We start from the raw sequence: 27,363 nt of genomic DNA on the forward strand, positions 1-27,363 counted from the left end.
CCTCCTATCGCGAGATCTTCCCAGTGGCGTTGGACGGCTGAAGCAACTGCAGGGCAGTCCCGGCCCGGAGTTTGGCCGGCTGTTCTTGCGTTTCGGCCCGTCCCGCAGGTGCTGGTGGGTTCCGGGATCGAGATCCGGCTCCTGGAGCCCGCGGAGGCCGGAGGAGGGGGCGCTGCACCCCGGCCGCGAGCGGACGGCGTGGGCGCTGGGGCGCGGGGCGGGGCCAGGGCCGGCGGCACGCGGGGTCCGGGCGGACGGCGCGGGGCGGCGGCTCGCGGGCGGCCCCCGAAGCCCCCGGGGCCTGAGCTGCTCGGGAGACACGGCGTGATTTCAGTCTCACCGCTCCCTCCCTCCCCTTCATAGGTCCAGAGCCATGGAGTATATGACAGATTCCGTTGATCGCAGCCCGGGACACATGTGAGTCGCGAGCCCTCTTGCGATCCTAAGGTTTCCAGATCGTAAAAGGAGCCTGTGAAACTTACTGAGATTAATTATTATTATTATTGTTTGTGGTAGGAGGAGAAAGAAGTCTTTTTCTCTGTGGGGAAAGAAAATAGGTCTTAATCCCGTAGGAAGTCTAACTCATTTTAAGTTCGATCTAGAAAACATATGCTTTGAGAAGGGTTTGTTCTAGACGTCCTTCTAGAGAGGCACCGCGGCGTGTGGTCGTTAGCCCCACGTGGATGTGTAAGTTGATAACTCAGCTCCTCTGTCAGACCAGCCACACGGTGCAGTACCCACATGCAGCTCTTGACTACCGCTGGAAGATTATTACCTTGTCCTCCGCCCTTAGCTTCCCAAGTCCCGAGATCTGTCAAACCCAGTTCAGAACTCCAGAGTTTAGAGCCTTAGTAGGCGTAGATGCTCTTTCTCTCCTGTATGTTAGTCTAGTTTTCTTTTTGAAGTTAGTTTTTAACATTAAAAAATGCTGGGTTCCGTTATCGTATATCTAACATTGTATAGTGCTCATATTTACCCTATCACTGTGCTTGCCAGTTCCTCCTCCCCCTTCCTTCCCTAGGAGTCTCCTTTCTGTTTTCTTGTTCTACACACATTTTCCTTTACCGTGGGTCCCAGTAATTGAACTGCTCCTAATGTTGTATAGATAATGCTCAGAACAAAGAGGCTGTCAACTAGGCTAGCCAGATGTGTCTTAAAACAGGTTAGTATTTAGATCATTTTGTGTTTGTTTTGGTTGTTTATTTTGCTTTTCAGACAGTCTGACCATCTTTTAAGCCCACCTATCCTGGGACTCAGAGATCTGTCTGCCTCATCGTCACACTTGGCCCTCTTACATATTGTTGACACGGAATGCCCTTCAGTTTTTGCCACTGATGCTATACTATTTGCACTGTTAATTTTTTTCTTAGTTTTCCAATTTAAAGAAGAGATAATGAAGGACTAGAACATTTATATCGTTGTTTGAGGTTCTGTGGCACAGTGCTTTGTTTAAACATTTTCAGAATTGTATCCTTGTTTTTTTGCTCCAGTGTTTCAGGATTCTTTACTCTGTCTTTTAAGAGTGCCTTTTTCTGCCCCCCCCCCCCCCCCCCCCCCCACCCCGCCCCGACAGTGTCTCATTTTGAAGCCCTGGCTGGCCTGGGACTCACAGATCTTTGTAAACTGCTTCCTGATTGTTAAGATTAAAAGGATTTCCCACCACACTCAGCTTGTCGTTTTTTTTTGTTTTTTTTTTAAATATACATATAATTATTTTATGTGTGTGCCTGAATGTATGTGTGTGTGCCACGTGCATGCAGGAGGCCATGGAGATCAGAAGAGGGATAGAATCTCTTGGAACTGGAGTTACAGATGGTTGTGAGCTGCCTCTTGGGTGCTGGAAATCGACCCGGGGTCCACTGCAAGAGCTGTAAGCGTTTTTTTACCCACCAAATGCACCCCCTCCACTTCCCCTAAATAGAATAGTAGAATCTTGAAGGCTTTGGTTTGGTAGGTGTTCTGTTGTTGTCTTTTTTTTATTAGTAATTTTATAAATCTAATTGGGAAAATTTTATGCTTTCTTTTCTTAAGCTTATGCTGTGAGTGTGGCGTCCCAATTAGTCCAAATCCTGCCAATATTTGTGTGGCCTGTTTGCGAAGTAAAGTTGACATCAGCCAAGGTATTCCAAAGCAGGTCTCCATTTCTTTCTGCAAGCAATGTCAAAGGTACAGTATCTTACTTATTGAGCTTACTTAAGGTGGTATTCAGAGAGCCACTGCGGTGTGCGAGATTACACTGAGGTACACAGAATGAAGCATGTGCAATTGAGATTTGATTTGTACTTAATTGATGTTACCAAGAATTTAGTAATTTGTAATTTTATAGTGTGCTTTCTATTGTCCTACTAATTTGGTATAGCAAAGGTACTTGTATAAAAGTAAAAGTATGTATACTGAATTTGACAGTAGAAGATGCTTTCTGAGAGTTGACTTTATTCTTTTAGTTGTTGACACAGGCTACTTAACATCTCATGGTCTGTTGAGAGATATAAAACTTGCCAGTGAATATAAAAATTACATGCCTGTAATTTTCCAAATATGTTTAGCAGTTGCTTTGTGTATGTGGAGGTTGTGTGTGGACCTCCCTAGGAATTCACAGTGTATCTCCCTAGAATAATATCTCTGTGTGCACATAGACAAGTCTGTAAATTTATTGTATTATTTTAGGGGATTTACAGTGCATGAGTCCAGTAAACATGAGGCTTTTATAAATATTAAGCACACAGTAGGCTTTTGAAAGTTCTAGACAAAGAATCAGGACTCTTAGTTTTTCTCTGATTGCTTATCAGCTAGTTTTCTGTCATGCTTAGAAGTAGTCTCTGAGGCTCGATTTTCTCCTGAGAATGAAGGGATTTTACTAGATGATTAGTAATATTTGAAACATCCTTTGAAAGTATGTATACACAGATGGTTCTTATTGAACCTTGAAACATGGAGATCAAAGTGTTTAACCATTTAGTAACCATGGCAAGAAAGCATTTACATAGCTCATTTGAGAGTATTTAACAAACTTTATTGATACCTACCTAGTGCATAGTAGTACTTCGAAGACTGGGTTAAAAAATTCTTAGTATACAGAAAGGATTTATATTTTACTTTAATGAGGTTTAATTAGTTAATTTTTGTTTTTCAAGACAGGGTTTCTCTGTAGACCAGGCTATCCTGGAACTTGCTCTGTAGACCAGGCTGGCCTCAAACAGAGATTGCCTGTCTTTGCTTCCCAAAACGTGTTGGGATTATAGGCATGCACCACCATGCTTGTCTTAATGAGGCTTATTTTGAAAAGTTGTGTTTTTAGCTTAAAAGTTGAAACAGAACTTGATGACGGAATTGCTGCTGATACACAATGCTGTGTGTACTATTTTTTCTTTCTTTGTGTGAGAAAAACATTTCTCACACGTTTTAGAGGTACAAAATAAACAGTTTTAAGTGCCATTTGAGATCATTCTTACCTGTTTGTCAGGATAGCTTCGAGGAAATTTTGGGCATATTGCCCTTTACTGGAATTTTAAAACAATCTTTTTTGTTTAATTATGTATATGTGGCCATGTGCACATCATCGCTGTGTCCCTGAAGTCCAGGGGCGTTGCCTTGCCTTAGAGCTAGTTACAGGCATCTGTGAGCTGCCCAACAGTGAGTCCTGGGAACCCAGCTGGAGTCCTCCTGACTGCTGAGCCATCTCTCCAGCTCTCCTCACTAGAGGTTGTTTTTAAATTTATTTTAACATCTATGTATTTATTTTTTGTGTATGTGCACTTCAGACCAGGCATGTGGTGGTCAGAGGACAGCTTGTAGGAGCTGCATCTCTTCTCTCACCATGTGAGCTCCGGCTGTCAGGCCTGGCAGCGAGCGCCTTTACCCTCTGAGCCCATCCTCAGTGCGCTCCTAACTGACTTTGCACAAACGGAAATGACAGGATATATCACAGATATCTCACATTGGCTTTCTCAGAATTTCAGTTTTGAACTGAAGACACAGGTCTCATAGACTTCTAATCTCTTCAGGTTAAGGGCCCAGAGTAGCTTTGGGTATTACTCCTGCTTAGTAATCACTATCATTTTTTGCATACCAATGGAAATTGCTGGGTTTTTTTTCCTGAGAACTGGCAGGTTTTAGTATGTTATTTTCTTTCAGATATTTTCAGCCACCAGCATCATGGGTACAGTGTGCTTTAGAATCCAGGGAACTTCTTGCTCTGTGTTTGAAAAAAATTAAAGCACCTCTGAGTAAGGTAGGTCAGATAATTAAAATCGTTGTATTTCACCAATAAAATACTCATTTTCAGAAAATTTTTTGGGGTGGGTTTTGCTTTGTTTTGGTGGATGTTGTTTGTTTTTTTCCTATTTTCTGTTCTTTCTGTTTTGTTTGGGGGGGGCTGGAGATTGAACTGAAGGTCTTTGCCCATATTTGTCAGGTGCTCTACCACTGAGCCATTTTGCCAGTCCCATTACAGATATTTTAAGACATGCATGCACACACTTAATTTTTATATTTACCTTTGTCCAGCTGTAATATTTTTCTTTTATTAGAGAAAATTGTTGAGATTTATTTTATGTATATGGTTCTCTATGTGCATGTCTGTATATTACGTGTGTGCAGTGCCTTTTGAAGTCAGAGAGAGTGTTGGTTTCCCTGGAATTGGAGTCACAGATGGTTGTGATCTGATTTGTAGGTGCTGGGAATTGAATTCAGTTTCCTAGAACAGCAAGTGCTCTTAACCGCTGAGCTATCTCTCCATCCCTAGCAATATTATTGTTCTATTTCTGGAATCTTTCAAGTTCTTGATTCATTTTGCTCTTGGCTTTTTTTTTTTTTTTTTAATTTTTTTTTATTTTTTGTCTGGAGGGAAGCAGCACAATAAAGATAAAAAGAAAGTACAAGAAATGCTCCATTGGTTTTAAAGGTTTGGATGTGAGTAGAGAGCATAGTAAAAGGACTTTAGGATTTGAAAGACTGTTAGGGACAGAAGAGGCTGAAGAACCATGTGGAAATTGGATTGTAGGAGATGAGAGGGAGACAGGTATGTGGAATTATGGTAAAGGACAAAGGGCACAATAAAGTTGGGGGCATAGGAGTGAGGGTGGTTAGGAATCTCTTATCACTCTGTCACGTGACTTGTCTGTTGACTGCTGGGATTGGTAGCTCGCTTAGTCATCCATATCGGGTTAGTTTACTCCTGAGCACTGCGTCTGCGTTGGCTAGTCTTAATCTCACCAGACAGTTAAAATCTGCTTGCTCACAAGTTTTAGTCTGTTCGTTATCAGGTTTCTCCGTCCTCTAGACCAGTATCATACTGTCTACTTATGTGTGTCATAGATGCCGTGAGTAGATCTTTCTCCATTAAATCTGACATAAACAGTTGTGTCAAAAAATTGTATTACCTAGCTGCCTAAGCTGGATGCTTGGGTATTGTGCCCGATTCGATGTTCTCTTTCTCTCTCTGTTACATAGGTATTAGATCCTGTGACTTACCTTCCAAGTACCCCTCGCTTCTCTTATTTCCGGTTCATCTTAGCTCAGGTTCTGCTCAGATTATTACAAAGCCTTCGTTCCTGTTCTCTCAGTCTCTGCTTCAAAGCTTTCCTTTTAGCCTTAATACATTATATTCAGTTCGTTAAGAATAGCAAGTTGTTTTTAGCTCCTGATCTAGCAGTGAGTATTACAATTAGGTAGTCGGCTCTGGCTGACCTCGAACCCACACAGATCCACTCGCCTCTGCTATAAGAATGCTGGGATCAAAGGCATATGTCACCACCACCTGGCTAAATGTCCATTTTTTTTTCTTTATTTTTCAAATTTAATTTTATTTATATATTTATTTATTACAATTTATTCACTTTGTATCCCCGCTGCAGCCCCCTCCCTCATCTCCTCCCAGTCCTACCCACACTCCTTCTTCTCCCTCTTATGCCCTTTCCATAGTCCCCTGATAGGGCTGATAGGGGAGGACCTCCTCCCCTACTGTCTGACCCTAGCCTATCAGGTCTCATCAAGGCTGGCTGCATCATCTTCCTCTGTGGCCTGGCAAGGCTGCACCCCCCCACCCAGAGGGAGGTGATCAGAGAGCCAGCCACTGAGTTCACTAGAGACAGCCCCTGCACCCCTTACTAAGGAACCCACTTGGGAACTGAGCAGCCAATGGACTTCCTTTGAACGGGGGGTCTAGGTCCTCTCCATGCATGGTCCTTAGTTGGGAGTATTGGTCTCTGCGGGTCCCCCAGGCCTACGTATTTTGGCTCTGTTGTTCTCCTTGTGGAGTTCCTGTCCCTAGTGTCCTCCTTGTTGTTTAACTTTCTTAGGATTATAGATATTTGTATGTTTATCTTACATGATATGGCTAATATCCACTTATAAGTGAGTATATATCATTTGTGTCTTTCTGCTTCTGTGTCACCTCACTCAGGATGATCTTTTCTTGTTCCATCCATTTGCCTGCAAATTTCATAATTTCTTTGTTTTTAATTGCTGAGTAATATTCCATTTTGGAAATGCACCACACTTTCTGTATACATTTCTCCATTGAGGGACATCTAGGTTGTTTCCAGATTCTGGCTATTACGAATAGAGCTGCTATGAACATGAGTAAATGTCCATTCTTAAAAGGAAAAAATAAATTAAAAAAATGAAGCCACAGACCAATATAGAAAGATATTAACTTTAGGAGTTTTGTTTGTTTTTAAAATGTGGTTTCTTTTGAGTAATAAAGTCACCAGTTCATTTTCTTAAGAAAAAGTAATTTGTGTTTGAAGAACAGTACTATTTTTTTCTTCAAATAATTTTTTCTCTTAGAAAACTACTTGGAAGTCTTGCTCAATTTACTAGTACAGTCATTGGGTTACCCTTTCATTTGCTGCAATTGTTAACATAGGTTTAGTGATAAATGTTTTTTTTTTCTTCTTTGTAGTGATGGTATGTAATGAGTTAATCACATATTTCTTCAAAGATCTTATGAGTCTGTTCTTTTTAAAATTTATTCTTTTCTCATAAAATACATCCTGACAGAAGTTTTTCCTCTCTCCACTCCTAGTTCCTCACCACCTCGCCTCTTTCCCAGATTCATTCCTCTTCCATTTCCTTTCAGAAAAGAACAAGCTTCCCTGCTCTTTTCTTTTTTGGCTATCAGCCAAACATAGCACAAGATACAGTTAAGACTAGGCCCAAACGCTCATATCAAGGCTGGACAAGGTAACCTAATAGGACTGAGAGGGTCCCAAGAGCAGGTGAAAGAGTCAGATAACATCCCTACTCCACTGTTAGAGGAGTCCCACAAAAACAGCAAGCTAACAGCCATAACATGGAAGCAGAGGGCCTAGGAGAGACTCATGCAGGCTCCGTGATTGCTGCCTCAGTCTCTGAGCCCTTGTGAGTCTGTGTAGTTGGCTGTGTGTGCTGTGTTTCCTTGTGTCCTCCATATCTCTGGCTCCTACAATCCTTCATTCCCTTCTTCCTTGGGGTTTCCTGAACTCCAAGGGAAGGGACCTGATGGAGATCTCCAATTTGAGCTCTCTCTCTGCATAATAATTGTCTGTGGGTCTCTGCATTTATTCCCATCGGCTGCCCGGGGAAGCATCTCTGATGTGAATCTGTTTATTTATGAGGGATTCATTCATCTTTCCACCATTAGGTGGGGTGGGTACTTACTTTTATTTTTCTAATATTTTATTAAAGGTTCGGCTTGTTGATGCAGGCTTTGTTTGGACTGAGCCCCATTCGAAGAGGCTTAAAGTTAAATTGACAATTCAGAAAGAGGTAAGCTGTTCATTCTTTCTAAGCGTGGCTAAAGTGCAAGTAGTGAGAATGAGGAACTAGTAGTGTTAAATTGTTTTACGGACTAAAAGGCCGAAAAGGAAGAGTACAATCTAGATCTTAGTCTTTTGTTATCTTTTGATCATCGGACATGATTAGGTCACTAGTAATTACCATTACTCAGAAATTGTGGGTTCTCTTCAGAGGTTTTGTTTTTGTTTTTAAGATGGGTTCTCCCTAGGTAGCCCTCTGTGGCCCAGAGCTTACTAATGGACCAGGCTGGCCTGGATCTCATAGAGATCCTCCTGCCTCTGCCTCTGGGTGTTGGCCTTAGAGGTGGTGTGCACAACCATGCCCAGCTCTCACTCACTCTTACGAGCTTACTTTTACATGTTGTCACTGCCTATAGTCCTAGGGTTATGAGTTCAAGGTCTTCCTGGGCTACGTAATAACTTCTGACACCCCCTCAAAATAAAACAAACAACAGGGCTGGAAAGATTGATGGCTCAGCTGTTGAGAAGACTTCTTGCTCTTCCAGAGGACCAGAGTTCAATTATTAGTACCCATATCGGGCACCCTTCAACCATTTGTAATTCTAGTTCTAACGGATCCAGCACCCATTTCTTGCCTCCATGGTCACCTGCACTCATGTACTCATCCACACACATAAAATTAAAAACGAAAACTTAAAAAAGCAGAAATAAATTAATTTTTAAAGTCTGATGTTAAAACATTAGCAAAGACTGTGATTCTCAAACGTGGTTAATTATCATATTTCACAGTTCCTGAATCAGGATTTCTGGATATATGTATTTATTATTTTCTTGAACTACTGGAGATCAAGCCCAAGGCCTCAAGTATGCCAGGCAACACTCTTCAAGCTTATATATATTCTTAGACTGTCTATTTAAAAAGCTTCCCAGGCAAGTTTTGATTGTTTCTGGGGAATTTTCCATTTAAAAAAGTAGTTTATTTAGTTTTATTTTATGAGCATTGGTATGAGGGTGTCAGATACCCTGGAATTGGAGTTACAGACAGTTGTGTGCTGTCTTGTGGGTGCTGTGAATTGAATCCAGGTCCTCTGGAAAGGCAGCCAGTGCTCTTAGCTACTGAGCCATCCATTTTTCCAGGTCTTGGAAATTTGCCTTTAGAATGTTCTTCACAACCTGAATTCTTTGTGTCCCACATACATAGGCGCACATGCACACACACATCTTGTGCATGTGTGCCACTTAAAAAGTTGTTTTTAGATTGAATTCTCAAACTCGGTAGACAGCCAAGAATACCTTGAATTTTTGATCATCCAGCTTCTGCTTCCCAAGTGCTGCCATAATAGGTGTGTGCCAGCATAGGAATCAAACTTCAGGCTTTAAATACGATAGACAAGCACTACACCAATTACAAAACACATCCCTGCCTCCAGATTTTTAAAAGAATTTGTTCACAACCACTTTTTAGAGGTAAATTTAAAAAGGTAACCTAATCTTTGGAATACAGCATGTGTGCCTTTCTTAAGACAGAGTAAGCACTGGGAGAGATCATAGCTCAGTGATGGAGTACTTGGTCAGCATGCATGAGGGTGCATATTTAATCCTTGTGCCATCTCCTCCCCCAAAATTAGCTTTATCAGAACTTAGCTTTATAATTTTAACCTTGACTTCCTGGTGTTCTCAATGCATTTATAGAAAACATTGTAATTACTTATAATTTTTAAAAAACTTATTTATCATAATTTATTCATTTTATATCCAGATTGTATGCCCTTCCCTCTTCTCCTGGTCCCATCTCCCTCCCTCTTTCCTCGTCCCCATCCCCTAGACCACAGAAAAGGGGAGCCCTCCTCCCCTACCATCTGACCTTAGCCTCTCAGATCAGGAGTGCCTGGATCCTCTTTCTTGTAGCCTGGCAAGGCTGCAACAGCAGGGGTTGGTGAACAAAGAGCCAGCCACTGGGTTCATGTCAGAGATAGCCCCTGCTCTCCTTACTAGGGAACCCCCATGGAGACTGAGCTGCCTATGGGCTGCATCTGTTGGTACATCAGTCCCTGCAGGCCCCCCTGGGCCCAGATTTTTTTGGCTTTGTTGGTCTCTTTGTAGAACTTCTATCCCTTCTGGGTCCTTCTATCACCCACTCTTATAAGACTCCCTGTGCTTTGCCCAGAGTTTGGCTGTGAGTCTCAGCATCTACTTCGATCCCCTGTTGGGTGGAGCCTTTCAGAAGACCGCTGTGTTAAGCTCCTGTCCTGTCCTTCTCTTCCACCGCTCTGTATCTAGCCTTTTGTCTTCTGAATGAGAATTAAGCATCTTCCCTAGGGTCCTTCTTGTTTAGCTTCTTTAGGTCTATGGATTTTAGTAGGGTTATCCTGTATTATATGGCTAATATCTGCTTATAAGTGAGTATATACTATGTGTTTTTCTGGATCTGGGTTACCTCACTCAGGATTTATTAATTTTTTCTTTTTTTAATTACAGAAAATATTCACTGTTGAACAGAACTGTAAGTGAAGTAATGCAATTGCTTTCTTTTCTAGGTGATGAATGGTGCTATCCTTCAGCAAGTGTTTGTGGTGGATTATGTCGTTCAGTCCCAGATGTGTGGGGATTGCCATAGAGTAGAAGCTAAGGATTTCTGGAAGGCTGTGATTCAAGTCAGGCAGAAGGTACTGAAAACAGACAATGAGTGAATCCTGCATCATTGTTCATCATAAATAGATGATAAAAACTTCTCTGTTCTCTTTCTAAGTCCCTTATACATAACCAGAGTCTAGGTTCCTGAAACATTCAAGTTTGGGGATGTATCACTAGTGTATGTTTTAGGTAATTTTTAAAGGATGTTTTGTTTGAAAAACTCAGTGTGTTGTATCTGTAGATGATATATGTGTATTGCATTCATAAATGTTTTTTGGCCTGTAAAAATGTATTCTGTCCTGCTTGGATGTTCAGACTCTGCACAAGAAAACATTCTACTATCTGGAGCAGTTGATTCTGAAATACGGGATGCATCAGAATACTCTGCGCATCAAGGAGATCCATGGTGAGTTCAAGCTTAAAAGGATTGAGACAATACCAACAATTTCTTTCAATTCCAAATAGTCTTTCTCAGCAGTTGAAGCGCTTCTAAAAATTCTTTAAAACATTCACGTGCACACATGTGCATGTGTAAAAGAAAGCAGCTTAATTTTCTGTCTGCAGCGTCCAGTGGTAGTGGCTGTCCACATGTGTCTGCCATAATTCAGGAGTTGAATTTTGAAGTTTCCTGTGTTCGCTGATACTATACTCAGGTGATTAGTTCTACGCTGGATGGCACATTCTAGAACTGTCTGTGCCCACCCCCACCCCCAGTGATGTTCTTCCATCCCAGTTCATTTATTAAGCATGTAGTTTATGGTAGATGCCATTCTTTGTGCTGGAATGTAATCGTGTATTAATATTAATTTTGCCCTCTGGGTTGCTTATTTTGCTGTGTGAAGAATAAGCAGTGGCTCCATTAATGCGGCATAAATGCTAGAACATGGAATTCATCAAAAACTTGTTTCACATGGGGAAAATTGCTCTGATTGGAAGTTCTTTAAGTTCTATACTGCTTGTGCATGTCTTATATACTCAGAGGTGTTTGTAATGACTAAAATTCAGCGTAACAGTAAAAAAGAGTAAATAATGAAATGTCTGAATAGAGTTTTAAAACTTGAAAAATTTCGTAGTAGTCTATAAGTTCTGTCTCAGTTTGCTGTCTCATTTGATGTAGTTTTAGTTTATTTATTATGAATATTAAACTAATTAAATGATAAAGAGAACATGTTCCATATAATGAGTGACTAATATCTCTGGAAATTTAAACTATATTGGCTTAGTAATTTATGCCTTAGGTGTTATTGTTTTGTATTAGAAGTTTATCTTGCATTAAATTTTTCCCATGGATGGAACATTGATAATGAGTTATTTCTGCTACTGGGGAAAAACAAAAACATTGAAACAGAAATGAAGCAAACAAACAAGAAAGTTGTGGGCCAGCTGTGTTAGCTCATGCTGAAGGAGCAGAGCCGGTCCATCGTTCTTAGTAAACGAGGTGTGAGGTGCTTTGTTTGTGCACCTCCCTCAGCGCCCTGAAAAAGAGGCATGAGACAAGGGTCATGTTCATACTCCAGCTTAGGGCCATAGTAAAAATTACTCCCAGTGACTGCATTGTTGGCCAAAACCTGGATATATTTTAAAATGTTCTGTGAGACCCCAAATGCTGCAAGTGTAACAGCACTTCTTCCAGCTAGAAGTATTGTGTTCTTTACTAATTTACTAGTTTTCGACTCAAGTGTTCCTCTTGGCTTGTGTACTTGTAACTTAAACAGAAATAACAATTGGAGCTGGAGAGATGATTCAGCAGGTCAGAGTGCTAGTTGATCTTTGAGAGGGCTGGCTTTTGGTTCCAAGCACCCATTTTCAGTGGTTCAAATTCCAGCTCCAGGGAATCTAATGTTTCCTTTGCCCTGTAGGCATCTTGCATGCGTGTGAAACACATGCAGAAACAAAGTATGTATTTAAAAATCTAAACTCTCAAAGCCTATATAAAAGACCCCTGCCCTACTTTACTTTTATGCACCTGTCATCTCTAGAGACAATGTAGTTCCTTAAAAGAAAATATCCTCTGCACGTTGTAAGTAGTTGCTCTTATTTGTGCTCTGTGACTTTTATTTGCCTTTAACACATTTGGAAGACTTTGAGCAACAATGCATGTAGTTCCATTTAGTTATTTTTAATTGCTGTCTGGTAGTCTTTAGTCACTGGATATATAAATTTGCTGTCTTTATTAGTGGACTTACAGTTACTTTATTTTTTGCCGCCAAAAATAGCACTGAATAGTTATCCTAATGTTTGCCCTTTTGAATATGTAGTGCTTTTTTTGGGAATTGATTTAAGGTATTGGAATTACTGGGCAAGAGAATCTGAATATAAATTTTGATGTCTTACTATAGTCCTGGTGTACTTTCCCAGCACCAGTAAGCTTTTGTTTGTTCAAGCACTTGCCAGTTAGGAACAGTATTGGTCATTCTAAATTTTGGACAAGAGAATGCCACATTGTTTTAATTTGTACTTCTTGATTAGTAATGAGGGCCAACAGTTTTCTTATGTATATTAATCATCTGTTTCTAACGCAAGTCGTCTGTGAGGTATCCTTCACTCAGGGATCTATTTTGAATAATTTTGTATATGCTTTTAGGATGTTGGTTACCTTCCAGCTCTAAGTATAATATTTGTTAAAGTTTCATTTTCTTTTCCTTTTCCCTTGTGCTTTTTAAATTGAAAAAAATCATGCAATATATTTTATTCATATTTTTTCCTCTTTCAACTCCTCCCAGATACTGCCCTCTAACTTCATGCTCTTGAAAAACAAAAACTTAACCAGCCTTCCACTCCCTACCCTCTAAAAGAACATAAAAAACATGGAGACTATGGGGAATGGGAAATTTCTTATGGAAAAATTCTGTGGATGTTTATGTTTGAGAAACTGCCATGGAATGTTTTCAAGTGACAGTGGTCTTTACATTTTTGACAGAAGTGTTGAAAGGTTCCAGATGCTCTACTTGTTGCTTACCATCCTTGTTTATATACATTGTAGAAGGAAGTCAGTAATGGTTTCTTACTGTGGTTTAATTTCCATTTCACTAAGGACTAATGATAGGAGGCATATTCTACAATAAGTCTCTTATTGCCTCTGACTTTTAAAAATTAATTTTCTATATGCATGAATGTCTTGACTTCATGTATGTAAATGTACCACGTATGTACAGAGTTCACAGGGGCCAGAAGACATTAGACACCCTCCTTGGAATTGGAGTTACAGAGGGTTGTTCGTGCTAAGGACTGAACCTAGGTCCTCTGCAATAGCCTTTTAACTGAGAGACATCTCTCCAGCCCCTGCTTTTAAACTTTGATTTAGACCAGCTGTTGGGTGACAGAATTTTTCTGGGGAGGCATCATGCAACACACATGTACTCACCCCAGAGAGGGGTCCCACTGCATCACCACGGCTGACCCTGGCATGAGCTCACAAAGCTGGAGACCAGGAACACACGGTACCCGCAGCTCTTGGGGAGCTCAGCAGGCAGTCAACAGGCAGGTAGTTTAAACTGTTTTGCCTATAGTATTTTCTTTAATAGTATGTTTTGCTTATGGATTTAATTTGTAATGTAGTCATGTTAGAGGAAAACCTTGTTTTACAGGACCATTTTTATTATTTTTTTAGATGGTCTGGATTTCTATTATTCTTCAAAACAACATGCTCAGAAGATGGTAGAGTTTCTTCAGGGTACAGTTCCCTGTAGGTAAGTTGTGAACCTAAATGTGTAAGTCCAAGAGTTTGGGAATAGGGAGAGAGTGTGTGTGTGTGTGTGTGTGTGTGTGTGTGTGTAAAATATATAATACATATATGATAGATATTATATCCGTCACATCCGTTCTTCAGGCTTAGCTAACTTTGTTAAAATTTTCAGTATACATAGTTAAATAATCATGAAACATTGAGTTGTTCATTTTATATTAGCCAAAGTGTGCTGAAGAATCTTTTGATAGCTAATCTAACTCCATAGTCATAAGCACTGTAGCACTGAGCTACAGAGCTGGGTAGAAGAGCTAGGACTTCAAGATGAGAGACATTTTCATAAGTGGAGTTCATGTTGAAAGGTGAGATTAGCATGAACAAAACTCAGGAGTTACATTAGTGTGGCCTAGAGTATGGTCATTCTGAAGAAGGTTTGAAATATAAGTGGGTAAAACACCCTGACAGAAAGCAGCTTAAGGGGATAAAGCGTTTATTAGGCTTACGGTTGCTATAGTCCATTGCCGTCGATAAATCAGAGAGTCACATCACCTCTAAGCAGAGAGAAATGAATGCGGGCACACCCACCCACCTGCTTGCTTGTTTGTGCCCAGCTAGATTTCTCCAGCAGTTGAGGACCCTCTGCCTAGAGAACATGCCACTGTGGGGCTGGGTGTTCCCACATCATAGACCAGCCCCATCTTTCTCTGGACTGCAGACAGTCCTACTCAGGTGATTCTAGGTTACAGAGAGTTGACAGTTAATGCTAACCACACCATCGGGAAGCAGTTTGAAGATACTGGACTTTGATTAGATAAAAATTGATGTTACTAAGTTTATACAAGTAAGGACCTGTCCCTTTCTGTTGATTGTTTTTTTCTTAATAGGTACAAAGCATCACAGAGGTTGATCTCCCAGGATATCCATAGTAACACATACAATTATAAGAGTACTTTTTCTGTGGAAATTGTTCCAATATGCAAGGTACCTTTTTCATATAATTCATCTTTGTCTATAAGAGAACAAGTAACTAATTGGTTATAATTGATTTTGGTTTCCTATTGGCTGGCCAAAAATTAATAATAACTTCCTTCAATGATTTCTTACATGTTCAACTTCGTTAAAAAGATTTAAAATATGTGTTTATAACTATGAATTGGAATGCCCTTCATTTGCTTGTTATGATGAAAAGATTGGGTTGGTGAGATAGCTTAGTGTTTATAAAGTGCTTGCCGTGCCAGCCTGACCGCGTGAGTTGGATCCCAGGAACCCATGGAAAAGGAAGAGAGAATCTGCTCCATAAAGTTGTCCTCTGATGAACATTCATCTGTATACACACGCACCCACGTACACACGCATGATATTTAGCCAGATATAGTGGCATTTTCCTTTAATCCCAGCACTTGGGAGTTGCAGGCAGGCTGATCTCTGTAAGTTTGAGGCCAGCCTGGTCTACAAAGTGAGTGCAGGACAGCCGGGGCTCCAACGAGAATCCCTGTCTTGAAATCCCCTCCCCCTCCCCCCAAAAAAGGGAGTGAGCCTCTTTGGATTACATGTGCTTAAGAGTTATATATATGTACCTGTGACTGCATGTATGTGTAGGTGTGTGCATGGGGAAGCCAGAAGTCTTTTATTAGTGTCTCCATTGTGCCTGTCCACTTTATTTTTTGAGAGTTTCTCAGTGTACCCGAAACCAACTGATTAGGCTGATCAGCTGGTTAATGAGCTCTTGGAGTCTGCCTGTCTCTACTTCCCCCACTTTATGGGATTGAATTTTGTTTTGTTTTGCTTTGTTTTTTTTGTTTTTTAACCTGAGAATCTGTACTCAGCTTAATGCTTGTTTTCTGGCCTGGCCAACAGGATTTTGACTACAGTATTAATGGAAATGAGATCATAGACTCATTTTTACTTATAAACATAATTTGAGTAAAACATTTGAAATATACATTATCATTTCATTTAATTATACTAAGATAAAACATTTTTTCAAAAACAAATCAATAAAATCCAACCAGTAGCTGGATGTGGTGGTGCATAGCTTTAATCCCAGCACTTGAGAGGCAGAGGCAGGCAGATCTCTAGGACAGCCAGGGCTAGATAGTGAGACCCTACCTCAAACAAAGAATTTTAGTTAATAGTAATAATGGTTATACTGGGTTGGGGATGTAGTTTAGTTGGTAGAGTGTTTGCCTAAGTTCATGAAGCCCTGGGTTCAATCTTTGTGACCATATAAAATGAGGTGTGTTGGCAAACACCTGCAATTCCAGCGCTGGGGAGATGGAGGGAGGAGGATCAGCTACAAAGAAAAGTTTCAGCCAAACCTGAAGACTGTCAAAAAAGAAAGAAAAGGTTTTACTAGAGCTCTTTACCACACTGAAACTTATGTTTCTATTCAATCACTAAAAATTATCACTCATTATTTATGGTGGCTGAATATTTACATTAAGCTGATACCTTGGTACTTCAGTATTTTTCATTAGATTAGTAGAGGCGAAATGCATAATTTTAAAGAAGAGATTGAAGCTTAGAAAGTTTAGAGAGATAGATAACTTGTCCAGAGTTGTGTCACCACAAATGATGAAGCTACTCTTTGTACCTAGGTCTGTGTCCAGCTTTTGAAGTTGTTAATGCTGAATAACATCAGAGTACAGTACAAAGAAGAAAATAATGGCTTAAAATAGGGTTGGCAGGCTTCCTTAACAGTATTTTTTGTTAGCAAATATTTTGTGCTTTCAGTCTATCTGTAGTACAGCTGTTCACTCTACTGTTGACATTGTAGCCATGGATGACAATATGAAAACAAATTGTCTTCTTGCCAAAAGTGTAGTTACCTTGACCACCACTTTTTGCCAGTCTTCATTAAAACAATAAAAGCCTGGGTAGTGTAAACTTAGGTATGACAGCATATTAGGTTTTGTGTATTAAATACAACAAAAGAAGATATAATTGTCTTGTGGTAACTGTAGGTAATTAAGATTTCCTGTAGATACCAAACTCCAGGGTTGTACAAATCGCTCTTAAAATTGTTTAGTATATGTTACTTAAACCTGATACAGTGTGTATGCTTTGTAAATGGTTATTAGTCAAGCTGTATTTCTAGGGAATGAAAACAAGGAAAAGTCTCAATGTGTTCAGTACAGGTACAGTGCTTAAGGAAATATTTGTTGGTGAACTAGTGGGTATGGAACACATGGATGTGGAAAGCTGATTACATTTTTGTTTGTCTTTGGGAGCTTCTGAGTTTAAAATCAAAAAGGTGAGGTAGTTGTGAATGTTAGTGTCCACCTCAATGGAAAAGTCTGTGAACATGCACAGATACAGCTTTAGGTGTCACCCAGATAATTTTCTTTCCTAGATGGACTGGAACTCAGAGATTCTCTGCCTTTGCTCCTAAGTGTGGGATTAGAGGTGTAGGCCACCACTCCCAGCCTTTTGTATCTTTTGATACAGTTAAGAAACAGACAAGTAACATGTTGGATTATATAGTATCTTCCATTATCCATGTAGATGTGACTTTTTCAGTCATTAAGTCTTTGATTACATTTTAAAACATTTAAGTATTTTAGAGAAACTTATTTTCCATTGAAATTTGGTTTTATGAAGATCAAAAGAAGTCAGTCACAGGATTTAGAAAGTTACTCTATTCTTAATGTTATATTTTTATTAGAATGTATATATTAACATACAGAATGACAAGCAAGTATTCATGTCACAGTTAAATTGAAATGAATTTAAAGAACACATGGATGTGGAAGGCTGATTATAAAAAAGATTCTTAAAAACATTTCAATTCAGTTAAATGAATGTGCAGAGTGTTTTGGGTTTCTCTAAGGTAGGACTTTTTTATCTGCAGGTCCTTTATTGGCCCAAGAATGAAACATAATGTTGTAGAGCCAGGCATTCCTATAGGCAGAATCATGAGGCCTGGTAATTCTAGACCAGCCCATGCATATATTCAGAAAGACAGATAGATAGTTTTGGTTGGGCAAGAGCAGTTTCATCAGCTTTATTAATGCATGTTTATCAGAGGTTGCTAGTTTAGAATTTACCTTGCTTTAGATGTTATTTCTTTTTGTCTAGGATAATGTTGTGTGTTTGTCACCAAAACTGGCACAGAGCCTGGGAAATATGAGCCAGATATGTATTTGTATTCGTGTAACCAGTGCCGTCCATCTCATAGACCCGAACACTCTACAAGGTAAGCTTTGGAACAAATTTTGTGCTGTGTGTAAAACAGTAATCACTCTTGGCATTTATGTTTTTAGTGTGTAGTCCCCACCATCTGTTGTTTTTGTTTTTGTTTTGACGTAGGGTCTCATAGCCTAGGCTGACCTTGAACCCTGTATGTATTCAAGGATGACCTTAAATTCCTGACCCTCTTCTCTCCAGCTCCCCAGTACTAGGATCACAGAGGCGTGCCCTGAAACTGAAAACTGAGTTAGATGGTACTGGAAATTGGACCCAAGGCCTGTGGATGCTGGGCAAGCAGTTTCTAAATGAGCTGCATCCCCAGTCCTAAATGTCATTCTGGACGATGTTTTGGAAGACTAATAGTTAAAGTTTAGTACTTTAAAAATACTGGAATTATAAAGGTTTTTGTTACTCTCTTTCAATTTTAAAGAAACAAATCTGAACTTTTAGGTATTTCATACTTTTATTCCATAAATTTTTACGAAAATTTTCTGCTTCATACATTTTTTTGTGACTAAGTCTTGCCAAATGTGCGTGTGTGCCTGTGCACAAGGATTGGACTCAGAGTCCTGCATGCTAGGCAGGAACTCTGCTGCTAATCTATATGTCATGCCTATAAGTCTTAGTTTTTAAACAGTTATTTTAAATTTTGGGACATTGAGCCATGATAGAGTGGGAAACCTAGCTTAAATTAGAATTTTAACATTTTTCATTATTATGAGTCATTTTTAGCATATCTTTCTATAAATCACTTTTTAAAAAAGGGAAGAGTGCAGAATGATAGAAGTCTTGGTATTTCTCTCTGTCTTTTTGTTATTTTGCTAATTTTCAGAAATTCATTGATTATATATCATCAGCTAAGGTCTATTTACAGTAATAGTAACTATCTGCAGATTTCAGAAAAGGCATTCTTATCTGTCAGATTAAAGTAGGCTTGATGTCTTACAACCTAAGCAGCTGTGATGGCCAGTAAGTTTCTACCATAAAATTCCAGCGTATGATGTCACTATCAAACTGATTGAATTTGGTCTGTGGCATTCTTCTTATAGTAACTAAGTAAGATGTAATATTTTTGACACCTGATACTTCCGTTGTGCTGTGGGAGGTTTGGAGCTCCTATATGGAAATAAGTGATGACTCAGAGTGACTTGACTTTAGTCCTGTTTTCCTGTTGCATCCTACTTGACGTGTACATCTTCTGGTTAGCACAGTTGATGACTGAAATTTGTCAGTTACCTTGTCTTTTTTGTTCTGCCTATTCTTAGTTGCGGATATTGATGGAAACACTTTCTGGAGTCACCCTTTCAATAGTTTGTGCCACCCTAAGCAGCTTGAAGAGTTTATTGTGATAGAATGCAGCATAGTTCGAGATCTGAAACGAAGTGCAGGGGCTGGGGTGATTTCAAAAAAGGTGAGCACGTCTACTGATTTTTACTCATTTTTTGGTATTGTTTAAGTTCTTTTAAAATATATTGTTTTTTTTTAAATTGTTGGTAATTATACGATATAGAGATCAGATACAGTAAAACACCATGAGGTGAGTTAATGAGGGGCCAGAGATCATTCATCAGGTTAAAAGTGAATTCTGATGACCTGAATTGGATTCCTGGAACCTACACTACAAAATTTCCCTCTGACCTCCAGATGTGTGCTGTGTCATGTGCCAACACCCCTGTCATAAACACATTCACACAAGTAAGAAATTGTTTTAAAATGGAGTCGTCATGGTGGATTAATTCATGGTGGATTAGGATTAACCTTTTAATCCCAATACTCAGGCAGAAATATATGGATCTCTGAGTTTGAGGCCAGCCTGGTATGCATATCAAGTACCAGAGCTGCATACCGAAACTCTTGTCTCACAAAAAATAAAATTAAATTTAAGAATAGAGATACTGTGGTAAGGTTGTAAAGTCTGATAAGTTAATTTTTTTTCTTTTTGTGTTGGTAAAAGCCCTTTTTTCCCCCTGTTTTTAAAAAGAATTTTCTCCTTTTATTTTGGTGGAGGAGAATCAAGTGGTCAATAAATCTCTTGACTTTCAATTTGGTACTAAATATGAGATCATCCATACATATTTATACATCATAGAAATCCTTTTGAGTTAATAGTTTATCACTATGAGAACCACATTTGGTCTACATTCAGATTCCTTTTTTGTCTCAGAAGTGTCTTGGGGTTTGTTTATTCTTAACCTGAAAGGATATTTTGTAGAATATGGTACTTTTTTGGATCTCTGTTACTGCCATTTAACGGGATTTATCGTATTTCCTATAAACTAGAAGGGCATCTACATTTTGATAAACTTAGATATTTTTATGAGACTATTTAAGAGGTGATGTGTATTTTTACATCTTATTGGAGAGCGGGGAGTTGTGCTTGTGCGCATGTACTTGTACAAGTGAGAGGACAGCCTGAAGGGTTCAGCAGAGGATCAAACTCTGATCATCAGAGCTGTTGGCAGCCATCTTTATCCACTGCGCTCTCTCTCCAGCCTGATGGGTTGTGTGTGTGTTTCCAGTATTACTGTGCTGGTGTAGTTTGTAGGTTTTTTCTGAACTCTTGGTTGTTGGTTTTTGTTGTTGTTGTTTTAAGTCTTGGGTCTTATAGACATTTGATTGAACTGTTATTTTTGCTCTAAGGTTCTTTTCTCTTTTCAGTTGCTTTTTTTGCTTAGTCTGTTAGCCTGTCTCTATTAAGACATTTTCTGTGAAAATGCTGTATGTATGTGTTGCATGTGTGCATATGTATATTTTTCAGGGGCAATGTTAATGTTTATGCAAGTTTTGGATTGTTGTTTGGTTTCCTTTGGAGTTATTTTATGATTTGGTAATTTGTTAGTTTTGACTGTTAGAATTTTGGAATTCTAAATATATATTGCATGGGGAAAAAAATTAACATTATATTTAGTTTTTCTAGGAAATGATTCTTGAATTGTTTCTGAAGAATGTTTTTATTTCTTTTCTGTCAAGCACACCCTTGGGGAAGTCTGGATCCAGAAGACATCTGAAATGAATACAGATAAACAGTATTTTTGTCGGACTCACTTGGGACATCTTTTAAATCCTGGAGACCTGGTGTTGGGGTTTGTTTTATTTTGTTGTATTTTAACTTGCCAGATAGCATTGCAAGTTTCCTTCAGGAGCCAATAAATATTTAAAATACTAAATTTGTTAATTTAAAAAAGATTTAAGAGTTTATAAGAGCCTTTTAGCTTGTTTTATTACTAGTAGCTAAAATTATGTATTGTTCCACTTGGAACATTTATTCTAAGATTTTGGTAATTAAATACTGAATTTAAATAGTTAGGTGAATATTTAAACCTTTTTGGTGATAGTTTTTATGTCTGTGAAGATACTTCATTTTTTGTAAGCAGCCAGGGCTGAAGAGGTTCCTCAGAGGCTAAGAGTCTGTACTATTGCAGAGCTTCCGGGTGCCATTCCCAACCCTCATACCAGGTGGTCACAACCAGCAGTAACTCCAGTTCTAAGGGATCTGAAACTTGTAACTTCTAGGCACTTGTGTGCACACAGTATTCCTAGATGCATGCTGGCATACACATACACATAATAAATAAGTTAAAAACAACAACAGCCCTATATTCCAGACAGAATCCATAAAACTAAGTAACACTCAGTTTGCATCTGAACTCATTAGTGTGCTGTAGATATTGGTTTGGCTTTCAGAGTTTGAGTTCTCTTTACAATAGAATGAAGGATTGTTGCTTGTTTTACTAATTACACAGACACATTCAGTTGAATTATGCAGCAGTTAAGGCTGCTATGTCAGTCTGTCTTATTTTTCTAACAAATTTATGGGAAAAAGGAACCACAGTGGACAGTGAAAAGCTTATGGTGCATTGTGACCCTGTTATTTGTAGAGAAGCAGGTTCACATAGCATAAAAAGTTTAAATTTTATGTGTATTAAGTTTTACCTGCATGCATGTATGTGCCTGGTGCCATGGAGCCTGGGAAAGGATGTTGGATCCCCTGGAACTGGAGTTACAGATGGTTGTGAGCTGTCATGTGAGAGCTGAGAAATGAACCCAAATCCTCTGGAATAGCAGTCAGTGTTCTTAACTGCTGAGCCATCTCTCTGGCCAAAGTTTCAAAAGTTTGTTTTTTGTTTTGTTTTGTTTTGTTTTGTTTTTGTGGCCCTTTTGCTGTTCAGGACAGGTTTTCTTCGTGTAGACCTGGTTGCCCTGAAATTCGCTCTGTAGACTAGGCTAGCCTCGAACTCAGAGAAATCCAACTGCCTCTGTCTGCCTCCTGAGTGCTGGGATTAAAAGTGTGCGCCACCATCTCTCAGCTTCAAAACTTAAAAGGGGGAGCGTACAGAATCTTGCACTTGAAGATAGATGTGTATGTGTAATGCTATATATAAAGTAAAATATACACAAAGGAAACTCCTTAAACTTTTCTTGTTTATATTTCAGATTTGATTTGGCCAACTGTAATTTAAATGATGAGCATGTCAACAAAATGAACTCAGATAGAATTCCAGACGTGGTAAGGCTTTAGGTTGTTGTTTATTGTTTTATTTTTGTTGTTGTTGTTGTTGTTCCTGTGTTTAGAGGGTTGATATAATTCAGCTGACACAGTGATGATTTATTTAGCAACCCCGCCAATCAAATTTTGATTTTCTTAGCAAAACACTCGCTACTGCCAGACTTGGTGGCACAGGCCTACAGTCTCAGGTATTCAGGAGGCTGAGCCAGGAGGATCACAAGTTCAAGACCTGTGTGGGTTAGAGAGTGAGTTTAAATAAATTTAAGACTAGATTGGGAAAAGAGACCCTGCCTCAAAAACACAAAAATGGACAATAGGACCAGGACTGTAATTCACTGATGAATTGCTTGCCTACCATGGTGAGGCCCTATTCCAACCTCTTAAACTGCCACGCAAAACTCAAAAATGCTCTTGATAGGGAGAAAATACGTTTGTACTTGGAAATGATGACATAAAATTTATTCAGACTCAAATTAGCTTATTTTGTATATTTTCTCCACTTTACAAGACATTTAGAATTAAGACTATTATTCAATATTAATACAAATTAGAATTGGATAATCTTCCTAGTATCAACGTTTGAAAAGACTTTTATCTGAGAAAAGTCTGTAGAGTTATAATGTTGTGAATTTAAAGTTTATAAACATCAGTGAAGAAATGAGGGATAATAATCCCACTTCCCTAATGTTTTTAGAATAAACATGAATTTCTTTAGCTGTGAGCAAAAATGGAAGTTCTATTAATAGGTTCCTAATAGGTTCCTGTTTCATCTGGTTGTTCTTCAGTTGATAAATAGGGGGAAAAACACTGGGTATGAGTCAGAATGAGTAATTCTTTTTTAGGTTTATTTAATGGTATGATTGTCTTTCCTCCATATATTCATATGCATACCATACAGGTGGAGGTCAGAAGGTGTTGGCTCTCCAGGAATTTGAGTTACAAATTGTTTTGAGCTGCCATGTGAGTGCTGGGAACCGAGGAGCAATGAGTTCATTTAACTACAGAGCCATCTCTTCAGCTCTAGAATGACTATTAAAAGGTCACATGAGGTGATCACCAGTCTTCCTAAAAGTTTTGTGTTTTCTGAAATTTTCACTACATAATTATTAAATTTTATAAAACTCGGGTAAATTTTCTAAGTGCTTATTTTTGTGGAAAATGGAGTTTTTACCTGTAATGTTTCAAAATGAGCTGTATGAATGATGACTGAAAATAAAAGTTTGAGGGAAAAGCAGTGCAGGTTTTTGGTATTAAAAATTTAACATAGTCATTTGAAATTTTCTTAGATAGGTGATGCTCGAATGCATCCTCATGAACATGGTAAAAGTTTGAAAAGGCCTCTTGACGTTGTTTGATCTCTATACCTTTCTCTTGTGTTTCACTGCTGCCATCAGTTTGACTTCTTGGCATGCCCAAGTTCTGAATTTTTCCCCCACTGTGTGTCTCTGTGTTTTATAACTGCAAATATTTCTGCTTACAGGTGTTAATTAAGAAGAGCTATGACCGTACCAAACGCCAGCGCCGTAGAAACTGGAAACTGAAAGAGCTTGCAAGAGACAGAGAAGACATGGATACAGATGATGAAAGGTCCTACTTTCCTTAAGCCTTAAAAGTTGTTTCAAGGGAAATCCTTAGAAATTAGTCTTCCATTAAAAAAAAAAAAAAAAATTGATAGTACCCAACGGATTTTTACATTCAAAACTAACTTTGTATTCTTAGAAAATATGAATGAAATCTACATAACAGAATCCATAAAAAGATGTAATGATATTATACAAACAGACTCAGTAATTATTTCCTGGGTTATTGTCTTTAAGATTACAATATAAATTCAATACGAGTAATTTAGTTAAAAAGTTCAAATATAATGTGGATATCAAAATAGATGATTTGCTCATGTTTAAACCAAAATAATAATTGACATTAGATAATACGTTTCAGGTAACAAAGAGAAATGAAAAAGTTTTCTAAAAATGTTTATTGCATCATTTAAAATGTGGTCTTAATTCTTTGTGTGTGTGTGTGTGTGTATGTGTGTGTGTGTGTGTGTCCGTCCGTCCTGAACTTATTTTATGTGTATGAGTTTTGCTGCACATGTTTATAGAGGCCAAGATCTCCTAGGACTAGAGTTATAGATGTTTGTGAGCTCCCTGTGGGTGCTGGGTATTGAACTTGGGTCCTCTGGAAAAAACAGCCAGTTCCCTTAACTGCTGAGACATCTATCCAGCTTGTGCCCTAATTCTTGATGGTGGTAAAAAAAAACAAGAAACAAAAAACCAAAAACAAACAAAACAAAACAAAAAAGCTTTGATTAAAAAAAAAATGGAAGAGTTTATGTTATTGGGAAGCAACAGCATTTTATAATGTAATTTAAAAATATATATACATATGTTAAACTACATTCTTGACTATTTCAGCTGTAGTCTTAGCCTGGTGATATTAATAGCTAAAAGGTTCTTGCTGTGCACACCAAGATAAGAGTTCTAGCCCCTAGAAGCAAGATAAAAAACTAAAGGAGAAAACTGATTCAATATTGTCCTCTATATGGCTCCTGTAGTTAAGAGTGCTTCCTGGTCTTCCAGAGGATGCAGGTTCAGTTCCCAGCACCCACATTGGGTGGCTCATAGCCACCTGTACCTCTATCCTCAGACCATCCAGTGCCCTCTTCTGGCTTCCATGGGTACCCTCCCACATATGCCATATACTCACATAGACACCACACACACACATACACACACACACACAAATAAATAAATAAATAAACAAACAAATAAATAAAGATCATCAAAACACAAAACAGAACACCTAAATTAACTGTAGTCTTAATTGGCTATGTGTTTTGCTTGTCCATGAGAATTGGGTTGGGTGGGAAGAATGGAGGTGAGAGCTGTCTGCCTACTTAATTAGCATACATACTTATCCTTTGTGATTTTATAACATTTGGGACACTGTTCAAAGTTTCTTTTTCTTATAGGCAATATCAAGATTTCCTTGAAGATCTTGAGGAAGATGAGGCAATTAGAAAGAATGTCAACATTTATAGAGGTTGGTGTTAAGTGACTTTTATTTGTCTTATAAATGACTACAGTCAGGCTTTAACCTAACAGATAAATAAGGAGCAGTAAAATTTATTAAATGTTGGCTGTATACATATGATGCAGTTGTTACTTGAGCTGATCCCTTAAGTTACTAGCTCTTGCATATTAACTTCGCTCATTTATTCAGGAAGTATCCAAAAGCCTGCTGTAGAGAAGAGCTGAGAGCTTCTACTACAGCATAGTTGGTTAATACTGATGGTGGTTAGGGTTGTTGTGCATTTCCATGTTTGGATATGTGAACTGTATCTTCTGGTTTCCTTAGATTCAACCATTCCTGTGGAAAGTGACACAGATGATGAAGGAGCACCTAGAATTAGCCTGGCTGAGATGCTTGAAGACCTTCATATTTCCCAAGATGCCACTGGTGAAGAAGGTGCATCAATGATGTCATGATGAGTCATGTTATGTGCTGTTTGCATGTCTGTCACCTCAGGAAGTCGGCAAAATAGCCTTTATACATGTATAGTACTACATGTATTCCCTTATATTTTCAGAGGAGGAATTTGGTTTTAGACTTGAATACATTACTATTTTGATTGTTTACATAAAGTATTGAAAAGGTTTCATAATTTGATATATAATAAGAGACGAAATGGAATGTAATTGTTATTGATATTTAGGTCATCTTATGTATGCAGTGTTACCAGTTTGAGTTTTAATATAGGGGCACTTTTGTATTATTGCTACTATAGTGCTGGATTCAGATGACTAAAAGTTAGGATTCTGTGGATATTAACCAAATATTGGAGTTTAAACCAACCTCTTACATTTGTTTTATATTAATTGTCTTTGAACATGTAAAAATACACATGAATCATTTGATGTAAACTCATGTATCTTGGTCTGCTTTAAATCACTTTTATATCCGTTGGGTAGGGAAATGATGGTTCAGTTTGTCACCAGACAGTTGGGAAGCTAATCTTTTTATTTCTACATAGAATTGGTGTTCTTAACTCATTTTTTTTTCCTATCCTGAGATTAAACCCAAGGCCTTGTGCTTCCAGAGTTGGGGTTCTATCACTGAGCTACAAATCAGCTCTGCAAAAAAACTTTTAATGGGGCTTATTTTAATTTTAATTTTAGTAGAATGAAAAATATTTAAAATGTGTATATGTGTGTGTGTAGGGAATATAAGTTAATTAACAATTTGTTTTTATTATGCCTTGGGCAGCAGCTTAGGTTGATAGCTTGTTTATGTTATAAAAATGTCTGCCCTTTGTATCAAGGATATAGTTCATAAATTTTGGGTTTCAAGTGGGGAAGGAAGACTTTCTTGTGGGTTTCTGTTGTTGAGCATAACATATCACTATCATCAAGAATGTGATTGTCATGATGGAACAGGAAAATCTTATAAAACCTAGAATAATGCATTCCGCATTCTGAAAGAAGAGTGTTGGGTTGAGTTTAATCAATTTGAAAATGAAGCTTTATGACCCTGTTCCTGTATATAACTTACCATACTGAATGCGTTTCATTTAGTCTGTGTCTACCACTAAATACAGATGGAACCAA

General features: G+C 38.5%; 1 protein-coding gene across 2 annotated transcripts; it reads left to right on the top strand.

The window, feature by feature from the left end:
• On the top strand, positions 1-27,363 carry Nmd3 (NMD3 ribosome export adaptor). Of its 2 annotated transcripts, none has more exons than XM_055596882.1 (16): positions 1-114; positions 364-417; positions 2,032-2,166; positions 4,135-4,231; positions 7,669-7,749; positions 10,277-10,405; positions 10,689-10,779; positions 13,984-14,062; positions 14,943-15,039; positions 18,136-18,253; positions 19,512-19,657; positions 21,217-21,329; positions 22,681-22,753; positions 24,234-24,340; positions 25,728-25,798; positions 26,114-27,363. In XM_055596882.1, the coding sequence occupies exons 2-16, from the start codon at positions 374-376 to the stop codon at positions 26,242-26,244; spliced, it is 1,512 nt and encodes a 503-aa protein (XP_055452857.1). In that variant the 5' UTR covers positions 1-114; positions 364-373; the 3' UTR covers positions 26,245-27,363. The 2 variants fall into 2 exon arrangements, with proteins under 2 accessions (XP_055452857.1, XP_055452855.1); XM_055596880.1 differs by having other exon boundaries at positions 1-108.

This window comes from Psammomys obesus, unplaced genomic scaffold (genome assembly GCF_907164565.1).
Source record: "Psammomys obesus unplaced genomic scaffold, mPsaObe1.curated_primary_1811, whole genome shotgun sequence".
NCBI classification, from domain to species: domain Eukaryota; kingdom Metazoa; phylum Chordata; class Mammalia; order Rodentia; family Muridae; genus Psammomys; species Psammomys obesus.

Bases quoted from the DNA above. Each gene is read 5' to 3' on its own strand.
- Nmd3 (XM_055596882.1), top strand. From the start codon at position 374: ATGGAGTATATGACAGATTCCGTTGATCGCAGCCCGGGACACAT. The intron at 4,232-7,668 runs GTAGGTCAGATA...ATTTTATTAAAG, and splicing joins TTAAAGCACCTCTGAGTAAG to GTTCGGCTTGTTGATGCAGG. The intron at 18,254-19,511 runs GTAAGCTTTGGA...GCCTATTCTTAG, and splicing joins AGACCCGAACACTCTACAAG to TTGCGGATATTGATGGAAAC.